The sequence below is a fragment of the Ranitomeya variabilis genome, chromosome 2 (assembly GCF_051348905.1).
Source record: "Ranitomeya variabilis isolate aRanVar5 chromosome 2, aRanVar5.hap1, whole genome shotgun sequence".
NCBI classification, from domain to species: domain Eukaryota; kingdom Metazoa; phylum Chordata; class Amphibia; order Anura; family Dendrobatidae; genus Ranitomeya; species Ranitomeya variabilis.
In genome coordinates this window covers 616,323,173-616,342,580 of record NC_135233.1, presented here as the reverse complement: position 1 = coordinate 616,342,580, position 19,408 = coordinate 616,323,173, and the positions used below count along the sequence as shown (strand labels likewise).

General features: G+C 46.5%; 2 protein-coding genes across 2 annotated transcripts in view; one reads left to right on the top strand and one right to left on the bottom strand.

The window, feature by feature from the left end:
- The first annotated feature begins 1,334 nt into the window (after positions 1–1,334).
- Positions 1,335–19,408, top strand: part of LOC143807348 (fatty acyl-CoA hydrolase precursor, medium chain-like) — a 53,701-nt gene continuing 35,627 nt past the window's right edge. Inside the window, exons 1-2 of the mRNA XM_077288792.1 lie at positions 1,335–1,600; positions 16,437–16,641. Of these exons, the coding sequence (XP_077144907.1) occupies positions 1,540–1,600; positions 16,437–16,641 (266 nt within the window). The 5' untranslated portion in view covers positions 1,335–1,539. The remainder of the gene's footprint in view (positions 1,601–16,436; positions 16,642–19,408) is intronic.
- On the bottom strand, positions 9,106–16,393 carry LOC143808969 (carboxylesterase 1D-like). Its single transcript, XM_077292147.1, has 5 exons — positions 16,375–16,393; positions 16,224–16,249; positions 13,510–13,716; positions 13,137–13,250; positions 9,106–9,373 (listed from the first exon to the last, which is right to left on the bottom strand). The coding sequence occupies exons 1-5, from the start codon at positions 16,391–16,393 to the stop codon at positions 9,326–9,328; spliced, it is 414 nt and encodes a 137-aa protein (XP_077148262.1). The 3' UTR covers positions 9,106–9,325.

The window sequence follows — 19,408 nt, the reverse complement described above, 5'->3', positions numbered from 1 at the left end:
CACCTGTAAAGAGAACTCCAGATGTGCCTTTGGACCGGCCGGTCTCAAACAGCCCTGTTGACAGCGCTCTGGACTGAGGACTCTAAAACCTTCAGTAAAGAGGTAAAGAGACTGCAACCTGGTGTCCTCGTTATTTACTGCACCGCAGCACCATCCATATCTATTATTCACTGTACGCCCCTCAGCAGGGTCACGGACCGGGCCTAGCCACCATGACAACCCCAGAGCAGAGACTCAGAGGCCCGGTACCGGGTACCCCTCGGCCCTGCGGCAGTGGGGGCGCTACAGATGCAATGTCTGCAAATTTGCAGACAACAAAAGAACTTCTTTTTCTTCGAATCACAATGTCACTTATAATATAAAATCATTTATCAATTGTGACTCTGATCATGTCATATACTGCATAAAATGCAAAGCCTGCAATATTTGCTATATAGGTTATACCACAAGGAAAATTAAAAAAAGAATTTCGGAACATATAGCTAATATTAAAAATAATAATTCAGGTTATTCTGGGGCTACTAAACATTTTATTTCTGTGCACAAAGGCGATCTATCAGATTTTTCTTTTTTTGGCATTGAAAGGGTTAGTCAGTCACCTAGAGGTGGAGATTGGAGGAAGCAATTAGCTCTGCGGGAAGCTTTTTGGATTCTAACTTTAGACACCAAATATCCACATGGTATGAATTACAAGAATGATCTTTTTTATATATATTGAATTGACAAACAGATTTTGTGGTAATTTAAAACAGATATTTGTGTATTTCCAATATATTTGGAGAAAAATAAGTTAAAGTTCTGTTATGTGAGTCTAGCTGCAGCCTTTTCCAATGAAATTGATTGCTATGTCTGTGATTGGTTCCCTGTCATATATAAACCTGTTTATCCATGTTGTATTAGTTCCTATGACTAAGGGCGCTGTGGTGCGCCAGAAACGCGTCAGGCAAAGAGGGTTCCTCTCTCTTTTTTTAAAATTGTTTTTTAAAATGTTCTAATAAATTTTGGTTATTTTACTTACACTGGATGGACGTGCTGGAAATTCCCATTTCTCCTTTCTTCTACTTCAGCTGAAAATCACCAGCAAGGTACGGCACCCACCAGTTACATTCATTTGCAACGGCTCTCAGATGTATGTCTCGGCGTGTCAAGCTTCAACCCTTCCCCCTCCCCCCTCCTCCCTTTTCTGAATTGTCAGAGCTGGATATACTTGTTCTTTAAGAAGTTATCCTAGAACAATCATAAGCAAATTTTATAATGCAGAATTACAAAACTTTGCCCATGTTTACCTTTACTCCAAAAACAAATGATTATCTGTTCAGGGGTTATAGAGCTGGTACTTTAGACCTACAGGAGATAGGTAGGTGCCAACAGGTTGGATTATAGACGTGGGTGTTTCCTGGCTAATAATGTCAACTCTGGCAGAACAACAATTATATTGTGATTTGTTAAATAGTAACGAGAAAGTACTAATCTGAAGTCACTGCAACGAAAGACTCTGCGAGAGAAGCCGTGTCCACCTGTGACTGCAGCGCACGGGACATGGGGAACCTGCCGCGAATTCTGATTCTGATCCCTCTGATTCTAACAGCAATAGTAACAGGTGAGAACCGGGGAGCAGGATGCTAGTGCAGCGCCCCAGAGTCCTGGTCGTTGCAGTACTGTGGCTCCGCCACTATGGGGAGCTATGGTGCGTCTGATGGCATTGAAAGAGTTCATCGGATCAGGTATCACAGACACCAATACATTTCACAGTCGGGCCTCCGGGGGGAGCTAAGGGTTCTATTCACTAGGCCACTCCCCACCATAGTGGGTAAACTGGGGGTCAGGCAGGAAGTTAGATCAGAAAGCTGACTGGGTTGGAACCAGGCAACACCTTGTGGCAGAGGGTGTTGTGGGGGGAAGATACAGTAGGGTCTCTGTCAGGGGTGGGATCCTGACAGAGGCTTGGCAACTTGAACGAACGTAACGGGACCGTGCCTGCTCAGGATAGCGGCAGTGCCCAAGGAAGGATTAGAAGCGAGATAGATTGTGCTGAGTGAGAAACGAGATCAAGCAAAAGGAGAAATACCAGTATGGGTCGTGCTGTAAGACCGAAGCAACACCCTACTGAGGCGCACTACCGGTGGCCGGAACGTCGAGGGAGTATAATAACATTCAGCTTCAAGCAATACTCCAAACAGCGGCAGGACAGTCAGTCTAAGGCGGGCTGTCTAACTTAAATCACCTATGCAGTCTTGGGGGGCAACTTGTGGAGAGGGGCGACTCTAGGGTCCCGGAAGAGCTCCGAGCCTACCCGTCAAACGGGTGCCGTCCCAACCAGAACACCAGGGAGGGACGGAGGATTAGCAGAACATCATCTAATTGAGTTGTGAGGGAACTTAAGAAACAGACACAACAGTTGTGGGGACTTTCTGTAAGCACAGTAGGGAAGGACCGCAACACATAGCGCTAGAAGGAAGGCACAGATTTCCACCTGTTAAGAGAACTCTGGAGGTGCCATTGGACCGGCCGGACTTGCGCAGCCTGGTTATCCAGATTCTGGACTGAGGACCCAGAGATCTTCAGTAAAGAGGTAAAGAGACTGCAACCTGGTGTCCTCGTTATTTACTGCACCGCACCACTACAGCCTCACCACTACCATCATCCATCATATCTATCACTGTACGCCCCTCGGCAGGGTCACGGACTGGGCCTAGCCACCGTGACAACCCCAGAGCAGAGACTCAGAGGCCCGGTACCGGGCACCCCTCGGCCCTGCGGCAGTGGGGGCGCTACAACTTGGTGTCACGAACAGGATCTACTTAAGCCTGAAGAATCAGGTCATGTGTGCCTTGGAACTGTGATTTGTTGTGCTTGGACTGTACTTTATTACAAAGACTGTGCTGTGCCATTTACCGCCAAAATCCACCGCCATTATAGCGCTGAGGAGAGCGCAGGAGAAGAAGAGGGGCGTGGAGTGGGCGTAGGCAAGCTGGAGAGCGCGAACCATAATGGCCGCCCAGTCTAAATATTTCTGTGTCCTGAGGACGTGTCCGCCAACAGCTGAGGTCCGCCTCCTGATCCTGTTTGGAGGGTGGAGACCATGGAGACGGGGCCGCCCCCGAAAGAGACCGCGGGAAGAGGACACTGGGGAAGGAGAAAAGATGGCGACACCGGGAACACCGCGTGGGACTGACCCGATCCAGCCTGAGGCTGTGCCATCCGACACAGCCCCAGATGTGCCAACGTTGCGGGGACTGACCCTTACGGAGCCACTGATGGGCCGACCCCCCTTGCCACCGTCTGAGGAGTGTGTAGCTGCAGCTGAGGCCCGCCAGATAGCACGCTGCTTGGAGGCTGATGCCCGCGTGCTCGCTCGGCTGGGCCAGCCCACGGAGGTCCGTTTGTCTCCGGTGTCCCCTGCTCCTCCCAACCCGGCCGTGGCTGAAAGTGCGCTGCAGACGCAGGGCCTGAAGATCGTGCCAGAGGCCGAACACCTGCGGCGCTTGGTGGCTGCATGGCGAGACCGACCACAACCGGCAACCCAGGTTGATCTGACCAACGTCGCAGAGGTCCCATCGTCCCACTGGGGTGTAGTGGTCTCCTTCAACCCCCGACTTGGAAGAGGGGTTATACAGGAGATCGGGGAGCCGCTACAAGTCCGCGTGGACTGGGAGGAGGTAGAGCCCTGCGGAAGAAGGTTCGCTCGCGACCTGGAGCCAGGTGACGCTGTAACCTACACCAGGTGGAGGAGGGAAACTGGTGAGGCCGGCTAGATGGCTCGGGGCGTCCAGCGGTGCGTCGCACTCCAAGCCACTGCCGGAGCATCAGAGGATGAACCTCCTGCTGCAAAAGCCACAGAACCTGTCCCTGCGGAGCGGCGGGGAACCCGGACCCACCATGTACCTTGGGGGCGTGCCGGATCATCAGAGAAAAGAGCATCGCGGTGAGGGATCCTGTCATTGCTGGGACCAGAACCACTTCCTGGATCGGCAGCACGACCCGTCGGTCTGGTGAGGCCCGGAAGGAAACCACCCTCTGAACCGAAAAATGAGTAAGCATGAATGCTTTAAATATGTAAATAGTTACTGTTCTATTATGTTGCTGCTAAAACCCGTCCAGGGTTAACTCTTAAAGGGATCTCTTTGTTGACCCAGGATCCCTATTGTTTTGTTTGTTTTTTCTAAGTTTTGCACAAGTTTCCAGAACTGCCGCAATCATGAACAGTGCATGATACAAACTTTTTGTAAATAGTTTGCACCTTATTAAAGGTGCTCCCTACTGGTTTTACTTAAAGAAGGACTCTTTGTGAAGATACCACACTGGAACCTTTGCTGAGTATGGACTGGTAGCTTGAGAAGATATGCTACCTCATAGAGACTTGGTCCCCTCTTAAAGGGGATGTTCATTTGTGCACTTAAATGGTGATATTGCTTTAAGACAGGTAGCAATAATGTTTTGACGAAAGAAAGTGATGATAATGTTTACATGAGAAAGTTATATGTATCCAACTAGTTAATTGTGAAGAAATGCTGATGATGTTCCCTGAAAGAAAGTGAAAGCTAGAAGAAAGTTTAATGTTCTATAGAAAATGCTTGATAATGTTGATAGATAACGAGGATAGAAGGTGAACCCTGAGTCCTCCTTGGAGTCATGAAGAGATGGCTCGGTGCTCTTAAACTGAAAGTAATGTTATGCTCTATACTGTGTATAGTAGTTGAAAAGGCAGTAGGCCCGGGCTGAACGGGGCGGTCCTGTAATAGAAAGGCGAGGCAGTAGGTCTGGTGCCGTTAGGACAGGCGGTCCTGCAGATTTAAAGTGGGAGAATGAAAAAGTTAAATTGCCTTATAATGTGATTATAAGAAGGTCTTTAGTGGATTCAGAGTGTATGTCCTTAAAGGCAATGTTAAATTATTGTTCAACAATTTTGCACTTAGTAGAATACCCGGTTGGGTAAGAAAAGTTATTTATAGCATGTTGCTATGATATCTAACCATGTTTGTAACGTTCAAGTGTCCTCACCTCCCATAAAGGGAAGCTCTGTTTAAGTATACTTATTGTTATTGCACTCAACAAAACTGTATGTCTTTTTGCTAACTTGTATTGTTGTTTTCTTCTCAGTCCCGGAGTACTGTGTTTAACCAGGGGGGAGTGCAGCGCCCCAGAGTCCTGGTCGTTGCAGTACTGTGGCTCCGCCACTATGGGGAGCTATGGTGCGTCTGATGGCACTGAAAGAGTTCATCGGATCAGGTATCACAGACACCAATACATTTCACAGTCGGGCCTCCGGTGGGAGCTAAGGGTTCTATTCACTAGGCCACTCCCCACCATAGTGGGTAAACTGGGGGTCAGGCAGGAAGTTAGATCAGAAAGCTGACTGGGTTGGAACCAGGCAACACCTTGTGGCAGAGGGTGTTGTGGGGGGAAGATACAGTAGGGTCTCTGTCAGGGGTGGGATCCTGACAGAGGCTTGGCAACTTGAACGAACGTAACGGGACCGTGCCTGCTCAGGATAGCGGCGGTGCCCAAGGAAGGATTAGAAGCGAGATAGATTGTGCTGAGTGAGAAACGAGATCAAGCAAAAGGAGAAATACCAGTAGGGGTCGTGCTGTAAGACCGAAGCAACACCCTACTAAGGCGCACTACCGGTGGCCGGAACGCCGAGGGAGTATAATAACATTCAGCTTCAAGCAATACTCCAAACAGCGGCAGGACAGTCAGTCTAAGGCGGGCTGTCTAACTTAAATCACCTATGCAGTCTTGGGGGGCAACTTGTGGAGAGGGGCGACTCTAGGGTCCCAGGAGAGCTCCGAGCCTACCCGTCAAACGGGTGCCGTCCCAACCAGAACATCAGGGAGGGACGGAGGATTAGCAGAACATCATCTAATCGAGTTGTGAGGGAACTTAAGAAACAGACATAACAGTTGTGGGGACTTTCTGTAAGCACAGCAGGGAAGGACCGCAACACATAGCGCTAGAAGGAAGGCACAGATTTCCACCTGTTAAGAGAACTCTGGAGGTGCCATTGGACCGGCCGGACTTGCGCAGCCTGGTTATCCAGATTCTGGACTGAGGACCCAGAGATCTTCAGTAAAGAGGTAAAGAGACTGCAACCTGGTGTCCTCGTTATTTACTGCACCGCACCACTACAGCCTCACCACTACCATCATCCATCATATCTATCACTGTACGCCCCTCGGCAGGGTCACGGACTGGGCCTAGCCACCGTGACAACCCCAGAGCAGAGACTCAGAGGCCCGGTACAGGGCACCCCTCGGCCCTGCGGCAGTGGGGGCGCTACACTATAACATAGGAATGAAGGAAGAATATAGAGAGAGCAAATAACAATACGTATACACGTGGAATTTCTTAATATGTAACCTATTATTTATGTTGGCATCAATCAAATATTTATAGAAAACAATCAATTTTCATGTATCACATAGACAAAAAAATCTCCTGTAACTACGTCAGCAACATGTCCTCCGTAGTAAAATATATTCTTATATATGAGGCCGTATTATAGTAGTTATATTCTTGTATATAGGGGCAGTATTATAGTAGTTATATTCTTGTACATAGGGGCAGTATTATAGTAGTTATATTCTTGTACATAGGGGCAGTATTATAGTAGTTATATTCTTGTACATAGGGGCAGTATTATAGTAGTTAATAGATGGTGGCCCGATTCTAACGCATCGGGTATTCTAGAATATGCATGGCCACGTAGTATATAGCACAGCCCACGTAGTATATTGGTCAGCCACATAGTATATTGCCCAGTGACGTAGTATATTGCCCAGCGACGTAGTATATTGCCGAGTGACGTAGTATACTGCCCAGCCACGTAGAATATTGCCCAGCGATGTAGTATACTGCCCAGCCACGTAGTATATTGCCCAGTGACGTAATATACAGCACAGAGCCACGTAGTATATTGCCAGTATATTGCCGAGTGACGTAGTATATTGCCCAGTGACGTAGTATTCAGCACAGAGCCACGTAGTATATTGCCCAGTGACGTAGTATAATACTGCCCCCTGTGAGGTAGTACTCAATTTACCCTAGGATTCAATTTCTCCCGGGCGTTCTGTAAGTGAATTGCATCCGATGTCAACAGGTTCCACCACTAATTTAAAGAGAACCTGTCATCAGGGTTATACATATTAAACTAAAGGCATGGCCATAATGGCGCTGGTATAACAAATACACACTTTCAGTGAAGAAATCCATAGATTGGATTTCATAAAATAATCACTAGAAGTTTTGGTCTCTGTGTATCGGGGCGGGACTGTGGGTATGGTCTTCAGCTCCTCCATGACCCTTCCTCTGACAGTCTTCTTCCTTATTGAAATTCCGGTTCACACAGTTGGCGTTTGAAAAAATGGATCTCTCGATGGGCTTTAATAAAATGGCACAGTAAAGGCTCATGTGCAGATTGATCATCTGGCAGTTTTAGGGAAGATGGCACGGGTGATGGCGCATGCACAGATTGATGTTTTTTAAAAACCAGGCTACGGATTTCTTCACAGAAAGTATCAATTAAATCAGTATACCAGCCCCATTATGGCCATGCCTTTAGTTTAATATGTATAACCCTGATGACAGGTTCTATTTAAATTAGTGGTTGAGCCTTTTGACACTGTATCACTTTTCCGATCCTACAGGAAAAATTCCACCTTCCACCCAAAGAAGTGTTCCGATATCCGCAGTTTTCTCACCTCTCTGTTGAAGAATGTCCCGCACAATACTCCTTTTGAATAAAGAGGTCACTTACTTGCCCATGCGCCAGGTACCATCTGTCTGCTCTATATCCATCTAAACCACACTACTCATAGATGCCACCTTACCTACAACTCCCACTGGGAATCTCATATTGGCACCACTTCATCTGATGCAGATTGGACTCAGATCTGGTCTTCAACCACACGGGGCCTACTTAATATTCTGATGCTGGAAACCATATATGAAGCAATGATGAAATGGTATTTGATGCCAGCCAGAGTGGCTCAGAGTGGTCCCTAACTATTCCCCTCGGTGCTTCTGAGGACACCAGTTCGAGAGCGACATTTATCACATATGGTGGCTTTGCCCTAAAGTGCGCAGACTCTGGATCAGAGTATACTTCCTCATCCCCTCAGTCACAGGCCACAATCTTAAGCAAACTCCCTGGGATGCCTTAATAAAATTGGGCTCCATGGGCAGATGACAGTTATCGTACTCCCTTTCCTCTACCACTGCTATGCACACGGGTTTCCAAAGCCTCGGTGTCACGGAGTTACCGCGACAGAGCAGTACCAGAAGACCGCAGCGTCTGATGGCTCCTGCTCCACCGCTGTGAAGAAGCACTTCTCCAGTACACTAAATGTGTTTGTTTCCTTTCAACAGGACAGGGGTTAATCGACCATGTGGTAATTCCTGCATTCAGCTGTGCTCGGTTAGCCACTCCTCTCTCCTATAAAAGCTAGGCCTTCTGGCCAGATCCTTGTCTGAGCTAGCATTTGCTAGATAGACCTGGAGTAGTGAGGAGCTGGTGTCTGGAGATCTGGAGGAGTTTATTGTGCGATGGTTGTTTGGTTTGTATGCTTGGAAACTCCTCATCCTTACCTGCTTTATTTTCTTCCCCCTTCCTTCACACCCTGCTGTATACCTTTGTTATTTGTGAGAGTATATTTGTGTGAGTGGAATTTTTTTTTACCCTTGTCTTTGTTTCCCTGTCTGTCGGGTTGGTGTACTGCGGTACACGGTAGCGCCTCTCTTCCCCGGGTGGGGAAGGGGACAGACGCAGGGCTGCTGTTATGAGTCAGGGCAAGGGCGGAGGCCCCGACATCCTCACCATCTGAGGTATCCCAGGGAACAGGGCGAGTTAGGGTGCCCCCTAGAGCTAGGGCCAAGAAAGGTGCCCCTGGTCCCAGTTTACTTGCCAGTCCAATGGTGACACTTGGATTCTCCTTTTCTGCTATATAGGATTCCTTGACATTTTTTGGTAATTCTTCCCCCTCACCCCTATTTCCCAACTCCTTCAACTTCTTTCTTTAACTATCCCCCCTACACCTTTCTCTTGTATAGTTATTTTTTTCCTATTATCAAAAAATTGTACTTTCGTTGTTTTGTAATGTTATTTTTTTGTGTGTTCCAAAACTTAAAAAAAAATGACAGATTAAAAAAAAAGAAAAAACATTAATAAGCAGGAAAAAATGGAAAACTTAAAGAAATGGGTCATTTCACGGAATTTTGATCTTAAACATTGTCCAAATAGTTCCCCGAGCGGCAGTACTGCTGTAGTGTGACACGGAACCTACCATTTTTTTGATAATCGTGTACATTTCTTCCTTTGATTTCTTCATCAGTCAGCTATGCAGGCGAGATCACAGCCCGATGACTCCGATACTTTCTGCAATGAAAATTGGACTTATATTCAGATGTCGCATACATTTTAGGACTGTTTTTTTTTTCTCATTTTATTTTTTTTCTTGTTTTTTCGGAGAGGTGAAAACACCAGCAAAATGAGGTGCAGACAGGGCCGGACTGGCCATCGGGCAGTTCTGGCAAATGCCAGAAGGGCCGGTGCCAGTAGTGGGCCGCTGCCTGCCGACTCACCCTTCTCCCCCCCCAGCGCCACCGCTGCCGCATTCAACTATACCGGCATCTATGACGCCGGTACAGTTGAATGCAATGATGGAGGAGAGAGCGTCGCCTGACGCTCCCTCTCCCATGATTCCCCGCTCTGCCTCTGCCGCTGTGGGTGCGCGCGCACTCACTGGGTCCCAGGCAGTGCAGCGCCAGCTGCCGAGACAGGAGCAGGGAGCACCACAGGCATGAGGGGAGGTGAGGAGTGTGTTTTTTTTTTTACTGGACTGTGGGGCCATTCTAGGGGGGAGGAGAGATGTGTCCTCTGCTGTATACTATGTGGGCTCTGCTGTATACTACTATGTGGGCTGTGCTGTATACTACTATGTGGGCTCTGCTATATACTACTATGTGGGCTGTGCTGTATACTACTATGTGGGCTCTACTATATACTACTATGTGGGCTGTGCTGTATACTATGTGGGCTGTGCTATATACTACTATGTGGGCTGTGCTGTATACTACTGTGTGGACTGTGCCGTATACTACTATGTGGGCTGTGCTGTATACTACTATGTGGGCTGTGCTATACACTACTATGTGGGCTCTGCTATATACTACTATGTGGGCTGTGCTGTATACTACTATGTGGGCTGTGCTATATACTACTGTGTGGGCTGTGCTGTATACTACTATGTGGGCTGTGCTGTAAACTAATCTGTGGGCTGTGCTGTATACTACTATGTGGGCTGTGCTATACACTACTATGTGGGCTCTGCTATATACTACTATGTGGGCTGTGCTGTATACTACTATGTGAGCTGTGCTATATACTACTGTGTGGGCTGTGCTGTATACTACTATGTGGACTGTGCTGTAAACTAATCTGTGGGCTGTGCTGTATACTATGTGGGCTGTGGTATACACTACTATGTGGGCTCTGCTATATACTACTATGTGGGCTGTGCTGTATACTACTATGTGGGCTGTGCTGTAAACTAATCTGTGGGCTGTGCTGCGTACTACTCTGTGGGCTGTGCTGTATACTACTATGTGGGCTGTGCTATATACTACTGTGTGGGCTCTGCTGTATACTGCTGTGTGGGCTGTGCTGTATACTACTATGTGGGCTGTGCTATATACTACTATGTGGGCTGTGCTATATACTATGGGGGGTATATTATATTCTATGGGGGAGGCCGTGTTATATACTATGTGGCTGTTATATACTATTGTGGGGTATATTATATTCTATGGGGGAGGCTGTGTTATATACTATGGGGGCTGCATTATATTCTATGGGGGCTACATTATATATTATGGGGAGGTGGGCTGTATTATATTCTATGGGGTGGCTGCATTATATTCTGTAAGGTGGTGGCTGCATTATACTATATGTGGGCTGCATTATACTGTATCGAGGACTATGGGGAATACGTTATACTATATGAAGAACTATGGGGAATACATTATACTATATGAAGAACTATGGGGTGCATTATACTATGGGAAGTGAATTGTACTACATGGATGACTATGGCGGTGCATTATTGGATCGCCCCCAGGCGCAGGGCAGTGGGGTACTCAGTACCGGGTCCCTCTGTCTCGGTTCTAGGGATGTCACGGTGGCCCGACCCGGTCCGTGGCCCTGCTAAGGGGCGCCCAATTAAAGGTGTAGTTTGTCAAGTGTTCGTGATGCCACCTGTGGTATTTGGTCAGGATGACCGACGCTGCTTAGGGGTCCACTGGGGTGATGGAATGGCAGCTAGATGGTATACCTTCCCACAGGTGAAGTATGTCCCCAGGGCTTCCCAGTAAGGTAGATGATGATGGTGTAGGTCGCAGTGAATAACGAAGACACAAAGGTTGCAGTCTCTTTACCTTTTACTGTAGACTTCAGCATCCACAATCCAGAGCACTGCTAACAGGGCTGGCTGAATCCGGCCAGTCCGAAGGCACATCCAGAGTTCCCTTTGCAGGTGGAAATCAGTAGCCTTCCTACTAGTGCCTGTGTGTTGTAGTTCCTCCCTGCTGAGCACCACGGGATAGTCCTCACTACTGTCGTGTATGTTTTCTGATGTTCTCTCTCTCTCTGTCCCCCAGATGATATGGATAGGACAACCCATATGATGGGGTAGGCCTGGAGCTATTTTATAGGGACCCTAGAGACGCCCCTCTCCCACAATTTGCCTCCGTGTCTTCATAGGTATTAATGTCGGGCAGCCGACTTGGAATCGACTGTCCTGCCGGTCTCTGAAGTAATGCGTGGAGCCTATTACTCCCTCGGTGTTCCGGCCACCGGCTACGCGCCTCAGAAGGATGTTGCTGATCTTTAAGGCAGGACTCCTCCTGGTGTTATCTCCTTTGTGCTGTGATCTCGTTTCTCACTTCTCCACAATATACTCTGATTCTTGTCCTTTCTTAGGATGCTGCCGCAATGAGGTGCAGGCGCAGCTCCGTAACGTTCTATCTCTTGCTAAGTCTCTGACAGGATCCCACCCCTGACAGGGACCTCTGTCTGCAGCTCCGATGTTCCTCCTTCTCTCCCTGTCTGCCTGACAGGTCTTTCCTGGGTCTCACCCAGCAGCTTTCTCCCTAACTTCCTATCCAACCACCAGTTTTACCCGAGTGTGAGGAGTGGCCTAATAGATAGAACCTTTAGCTCCCCCTGGTGGCTGGAGTGTGAAGTGTAGTGTGTGATTGTGATACCTGGTCAGGTGAACTCTTTTAGTACAATCAGACGTACCATCACTCCCCCTGGTGGGAGAGCGACAATACTGCACAACCAGGACTCTGGGGCGCATCACTATACTATATGGAGCACTATGAGGAGTGTATTATGCTATATGGAGGACTATGAGGAGTGTATTTTGCTATATGGAGGACTGAGCAGTGTATTTTAATATATGGAGGACTATGGGGAGTGTATTATACTATATGGAGGACTGTGGTGCACATTATAATATATGGAGGACTATGGGGTGTATTTGACTAAACAAGTAAAATGCTGCATATTCAGATTGTTTTTGCTGGAACAAAAATCCTTGTTCTCAGCAGCACATCACCGGTGTAAACTGTAGATGTGCTGCTGATAACATGATACTGTATGGTGATCTGTTAGTGATCTATTAGTGATCGTTCTGTTCCATCATTATTCCTCAGCTGGTGGAAAGAGGCCGGGAAACAAGTGTTGAACAACTTCAGTATTGTTGATCAAACTCATTTAGCGGCCTGTACTCAGTGCATGTAAATACAACCGAAATGCTTTTGTGTGATGTGCAATATGTTAGTATTTGGGGCCCCATTTTAAACTTTGCCTAGGCGTAGGGCCCCACTTTGCCTAAAACCGGCCCTGCCTACAAGTGTACAAAGATATTATAAAGTCACCATGTGACAAGTGGGCTTGTGTAACTTCAAATGCCAGGGCTGAATTTTAGTCCCAGTCCGGCCCTGGGTGCAGAGGCCAGATTTGCAAAGAGTGCAAAGTTTATTCAGTCGCACTTCCCTCGCCAACCTCTATTAATATGTAACTGCTCAGACACCGGTGTAATTTCTATTGGGGTAAATAGTGGGGGGACAATAATTACATTTTTGAAGTAGATGAGCTCTTCAGACGTGCTGACCACCATGGCTGATATAGCTACAGTTCCGCTCTCGGAGATGGCGCGGTGGAACAGACCTTTTGCTAAAGGAGACGCCACCTAGAAGAAGAGACAATCCAGATTACCATGGTCTTTATCCCATGGAGTACTCGCATTATTATTATTATATTTATTATTGTTATTTTTTCAGATTTTTTTTTTGGTACAGTTTTTGAACATTGACCTGCAAAATTGTGAACTGAATGTGAATGGCTCTATAAGCATTTTCTCATTCATTTGTAAGAATAAAGTTCATGAAGTCAATGAGCAAAAATAGAAGTTATTTTCCAGGGATGATAAGTTACTGGACAGAACTTACAAGTGCTGAAACGCTGACTCCTCCAGCAGATTCACCGAATATAGTGACAGATGAGGGATCACCTCCAAAATCTGCAATATTTTCCTGTATCCATTGGAGGGAGGCAACTTGGTCCAGAAACCCATAATTGCCATGTAATCGGTTGTCTCCAGTACTGAAAAAAAACAAAACATAAATTGATACGAAAATAAAGTCCAAAAGCAATATCTGTCCCTTACAGAAAACATCAAATTAATCTACCTAAAAATCACCTATACTGGGGTACATCCTGTATTATACTCCAGAGCTGCACTCACTATTCTGCTGGTGCAGTCACTGTGTACATACAGTACATTACTGATCCTGAGTTACATACTGTATTATATTCCAGAGCTGCACTCACTATTCTGCTGGTGCAGTCACTGTGTACATACATTACATTACTGATCCTGAGTTACATCCTGTATTATACTCCAGAGCTGCACTCACTATTCTGCTGGTGTAGTCACTGTGTACATATATTACACTAGATGGTGGCCCAATTCTAACGCATTGGGTTTTCTAGAATATGCATGGCCACGTAGTATATAGCACAGCCCATGTAGTATATTGGTCAGCCACGGAGTATATTGCCCAGTGACGTAGTATATTGCCGAGTGACGTAGTATATTGCCCAATGACTGTTGTGAACTCCGTTTTCAGGCTCCCTCTTGTGGTCACAGATGGTATTGTGTGACTTTGGTTTTTTGGCTCCCCCTTGTGGTTTGGTTTATTATCCTGCGGGTCTGGCTGGATCAGCTGCCTCGTTATTCACCAGGGAGGCTCCTATTTAGCTCTGCTTCACTTCCACTTGTTGCCGGCTGTCAATGTATTCAGTGCTATTCTGATTACTCCTGATTATCTCGTTTTCTGCCTCTTCAGGATAAGCTAAGTTCTGTTTGATTATTTTTTGCTCATCTGCCTGCAATATGATTTCTGTGTATGATGAGTCTAGTCCAGCTTGCTAATATGTGATTTCTTGTTGCTGGTAAGCTCTGGGGTATGGAGTTGCTTCCCCCGCACCGTTAGTTGGTGCGGGGGCTCGAGCAATCTCTGCGTGGATATTTTGAATAGGGTTTTTTATTGACCGCACAGTTCCCTTCCTATTTTCTGCTATCTAGTATTAGCGGGCCTCATTTGCTAAATCTAATTTCATCTCTGCGTTTGTGCTTTCCCCTTAACTCACCGTTAATATTTGTGGGGGGCTATTCTATATCTTTGGGGTCATTCCACTGAGGCAAGAGAGGACTTTCTTTCCCTCCAGGAATAGTCAGTTTCTCAGGCCGTGAAGAGACGTCTAGGATTTTCAGGTAACGTTCCACGGCTACCTATAGTTGTTTGCGGATAGGATCAGGTTGCGGTCAATCTAGTTACCACTTCCCCAGAGCTAGTCGTCTGTTCAGTTACTTAGCTAGTCCGACCTGCGATCCTTGCCATTAGGATCATAACAGTGACGTAGTATATTGCCCAGCGATGTAGTATACTGCCCAGCCACGTAGTATATTGCCCAGTGATGTAGTATACAGCACAGAGCCACATAGTATATTGCTAGTATATTGCCCAGTGATGTAGTATATTGCCCAGTGACATAGTATTCAGCACAGAGCCACGTAGTATATTGCCCAGTGACGTAGTATATAGCCCAGCCATGTAGTATATTGCCCAGTGACGCAGTATATTGCCCAGTGACGTAGTATTCAGCACAGAGCCACGTAGTATATTGCCCAGTGACGTAGTATATTGCACAGAGCCGCGTAGTATATTGCCCAGCCACATAGTATATTGCCCAGCCACGTATGTCACAGGTTAAAAAATAAAAAATAAACATACTCACCTTCCGATCCGAGGGCCCCTTGTAGTTCTAACATACTCACCATACTTGTAGTTCTGTCGCCTGTCGTCTTCCGGTCCCAGCTTGCTCGCGCAGGGCCTGCGATGACGTCGCGGTCACATGACCGTGACGTCATGGCAGGTCCTTCTGCCAGACCATCCGTGCCAACGGAGCGTGCCGGTTGCATCGCGAGGAGCGGGAAAGGCGGCGTAGGTGAGTAATCATTTTTTCTTTTTTTATTATTTTTAACAGATGTTTTTACTATTGGCGCTGCATAGGCTGCGTCAATAGTAAAAAACTTGGTCACACAGGGTTAATAGCAGCGGTAACGGAGTGCGTTACCCACGGCATAACGCGGTCCGTTACCGCCGGCATTAACCCTGTGTGAGCGGTGAGCGGAGGGGTGTATGCGGATGCCGGGCAGTGAGTGCGGGGAGTAAGGAGCGGCCATTTTCTCCCAGACTGTGCGCGTCGCTGATTGGTCGCGGCAGCCATGACAGGCAGCTGGCGAGACCAATCAGCGAACGAATAACCGCGACAGACAGAAGGACAGAAAGACGGAAGTACCCTTAGACAATTATATAGTAGATATTCTTGTACATAGGGGGCAGTATTATAGTAGTTATATTCTTGTACATAGGAGCAGTATTATAGTAGTTATATTCCTGTACATAGGGACAGTATTATAGTAGTTATATTCTTACACATAGGGGCAGTATTATAGTAGTTATATTCTTGTACATAGGGGGCAGTATTATAGTAGTTATATTCCTGTACATAGTGGCAGTATTATAGTAGTTATATTCTAGTACATAGGGACAGTATTATAGATAGATATTTGTCCCTAGGGGTAATATTGTAGTACCGTAATTAATCTCTCATTCACAGGAACTGGTGTTATAGCAGTTCTTGTCCAGGGTAGTGGGGGTGCAGTTATTATTATTATTACTTGTATAGTAAGGATTAGTAAATATATATCAGTAGTACAAGCTGTATATAATATCAGGAAGAGCCACTAATGAGAATATAAAACATTATTACTATTATTAATTATCTCCAATAATATCTTTGATTTTAGGTGTCAAAGCTGAAAGACCATTGGTAACCACTAAGTATGGAGACCTGCAGGGCGTCACGGTGCCAGTGAAGGAGACATCTAGGACCATAGATGCATTTTTTGGAATTCCTTTTGCGAAACCTCCTGTGGGACCATTGAGATTTGGTAACCCCGAACCTCCGGAGCCCTGGAAATCTGTGAGAGATGCCTCCGAGCCTCCTCCCATGTGAGTCTTGTGTATTTGTGATGAGGCTGTAGTGACACATTGTGTGACATATATATGTACTATATATAATATATTTTGTAGAGATTCCTGCTCTCATGTAGGTATTAGGTAGCTTTCCCACAGGCACTGAATTCTTGTGTCATAACAATGTGACGTTTATTTCTGTAGGTTGCATAGCAATGAAATAAAACCATAAACACAAAATCCCTAGCCTTGTCCATGTGCCATGGTTGTGATTTTCTTAATTGTATTTCTGGCTTTGTAAAGGCTTGCTCGGGCCAAAACGTTGCATTGCCTACCTCATTTATGTAATTTTACTAAGCATTTTTAAGGATGTAATATAAGTTACATTTTATCCAAACGTTCTGTGGCGGCTTGGAATCTTAGGAACCCTGTAAGTCCCTGCCACAGGGTAAGGAGCTTGCTCTCTCCTGTGGGCACTAGTACAAGTCCCCTATCCCCAGGGTTAAATTGTCTCCCTCGAGCCTACTGATTATACACCACTTGGGTTTTTCTTCTTGGACCTTGAGGAGGTGCTCTTTTACCTGTCCCTTCACTTTAGTCCCAGGATACAACAGATCAATATGCTTGGCCAATTTTGGAAAGCGATTATCTGCTCCCAACTCCTGGGGAACACCAGTTAGCACACGTTTTCAAAATTATCTTGTACCTTTAACTCCCTGAGCTGGGCAGTCCCAAAGTTGTCCTGGGGCTCCTCCAGGTCAGGGATATTGGCTTCGGAGGAGGCTTCTGTATCCTCTTTTCTAGCCCATAGTGTGAACAGAAATTCACCTTTACATCATGTGCCTTTGTTACTATAGCCGACTCCTGGTGGCATTCTGGACCACTGGGTGCTACCGCTTGAGCCCATAAGTCTCAGAACAAAGGATTATCTCGGCTGATAACAATAGCATGCAACAAGTCCTTGACCAATCCCACTTGTTGAGACACAGAACCGCAGGGTACGCATATGTCAACCTGGGCCATGGGATGGTTCCAAGTGTTTCCATTGATGCACCCTATCCTACCCTGTTCCCAGATACTAGTACATGTGGGATTGGGGCTCTTGTCGGGGTCATCAAACTCCCTGAGTCCAGAAGTCCTGTCACTTGGACACTGTTCACACTCACCTGGCACTCTTGAGGCCTGCAGCCGAGGTGAGGAGCAGCACTGCAGGCAGGGTAAACGAAGTAGAAGTAGCACCGACTACGGACAATTGGCTAATATTTGCCCCAGGGCACGACACCTGTCAGACAATGGCATGAGGTTTACCCCTTGAAAACCCGGCTCTAACCCCTCCTCGGTCTTTGGGTGCTCCACCATACGTGGTCTTGGGCCCCTTCTTTTGGGTATTCCAGAAAGGTGATTTCAAGCTCCCTTGACTGCTCAGGGTGTTCTCCATGGCCAAGAATCTTTCCACTAGACTCACAGTCATCTGCATTCTGGGGATCTCCTTGGGCAAACCAGCTTTGCATGGATTCAGGTAGTGAGTGGATGAATCGGTCCACCACCTCTCTGTGTCCATCATCTGTGCCGGAGAGCAGGTCTTGGGCTGCAGTCAATTTTGCACCAGGTCGTACAACTGATGCTGGTGAGGCTTGTCCTTTTAGTAGTGCCAGAGGTGCACCTGAACTGCCAGGATGACTCCCAAACTTACTGTAATCTCCACCTTTAGGCCATGTGCACACGTTGCGGATTTTGCTGCGGATCCGCAGCGGATTGGCCGCTGCGGTTTCGCAGCTGTTTTCCATGCGTTAACAGTACCATGGAAACCTATGAAAAACAAAATCCACAGTGTACATGCTGCGGAAAGAAACGCGTGGAAACGTAGCATTGTTTAGTCCGCAGCATGTCAATTCTTTGTTCGGATTCCGTGTAAAACTGCAGGTAGAATGCGTGCTAAATCCGCAGTAATTATGCAGGAAATCCGCAGTGCGGGTTACCTGCGGATTTACCAACTCAGTCCGGAAAAAACGCAGAGTAATTCGCAACGTGTGCACTTGATCTTACTTTGCTGAACTCCTTGGCATACTGCAGAGAAAGGTCATAGGATGCATTCTACGGTTCCCCGGTAAGGTATGGAGCTTGAACCTCTGCCCTCTGCTCTGGGGGCAATTTCTCCCTGTCTTTTAAAGATGGTCATGAAAGCCTTGACGTCGTCCTCTAAAATCATTTTGTGCAAGACCTCCCGTACAGTTTGCTTCACACGGATAGATTCACTTTGGCAGGCGGGAGGTGCCATCTCTCTAGTCTGGATCATTTCTGCCAAGAGTCGCCTGCTACTGTTGCAACTGCTACTGAAACTTCCTGTTGATTGGATCAAGAGTTTATAGGAACCACTGCGCTTCCCAAAAAGGCAACAGGACAAAATTTGACTTACTTGATAAGAGATTAGTTATTGGATATAGGAGCCGAGGTTCCCTTAGGAGCGGAGTAGAACCTAATTATGGTATATAGCTGAAAAAATGTAGCATAATGTAGCATCACGCAGAGTAACGGAGTCATACAGGGGAATTGTGTGATTGGAGTTTGTTATTATTCCCAGCTATATATCATAGTATATATATTTTAGAATATTTTTCATAGCGTTTGTACTAATTACCTATATGATTAATGCTGGGACTACCAAATAACAATTTTTAACCCTATCTAGCCTTGCTAATACCCTTAGGCTCTAATAAACATTGGGGGTGGCTAGATGTGAAGTTTGGTTTTTCTTTTATCTTATTTTCTTTTATCTTCTTCTATTATATATATTTTTTAATGT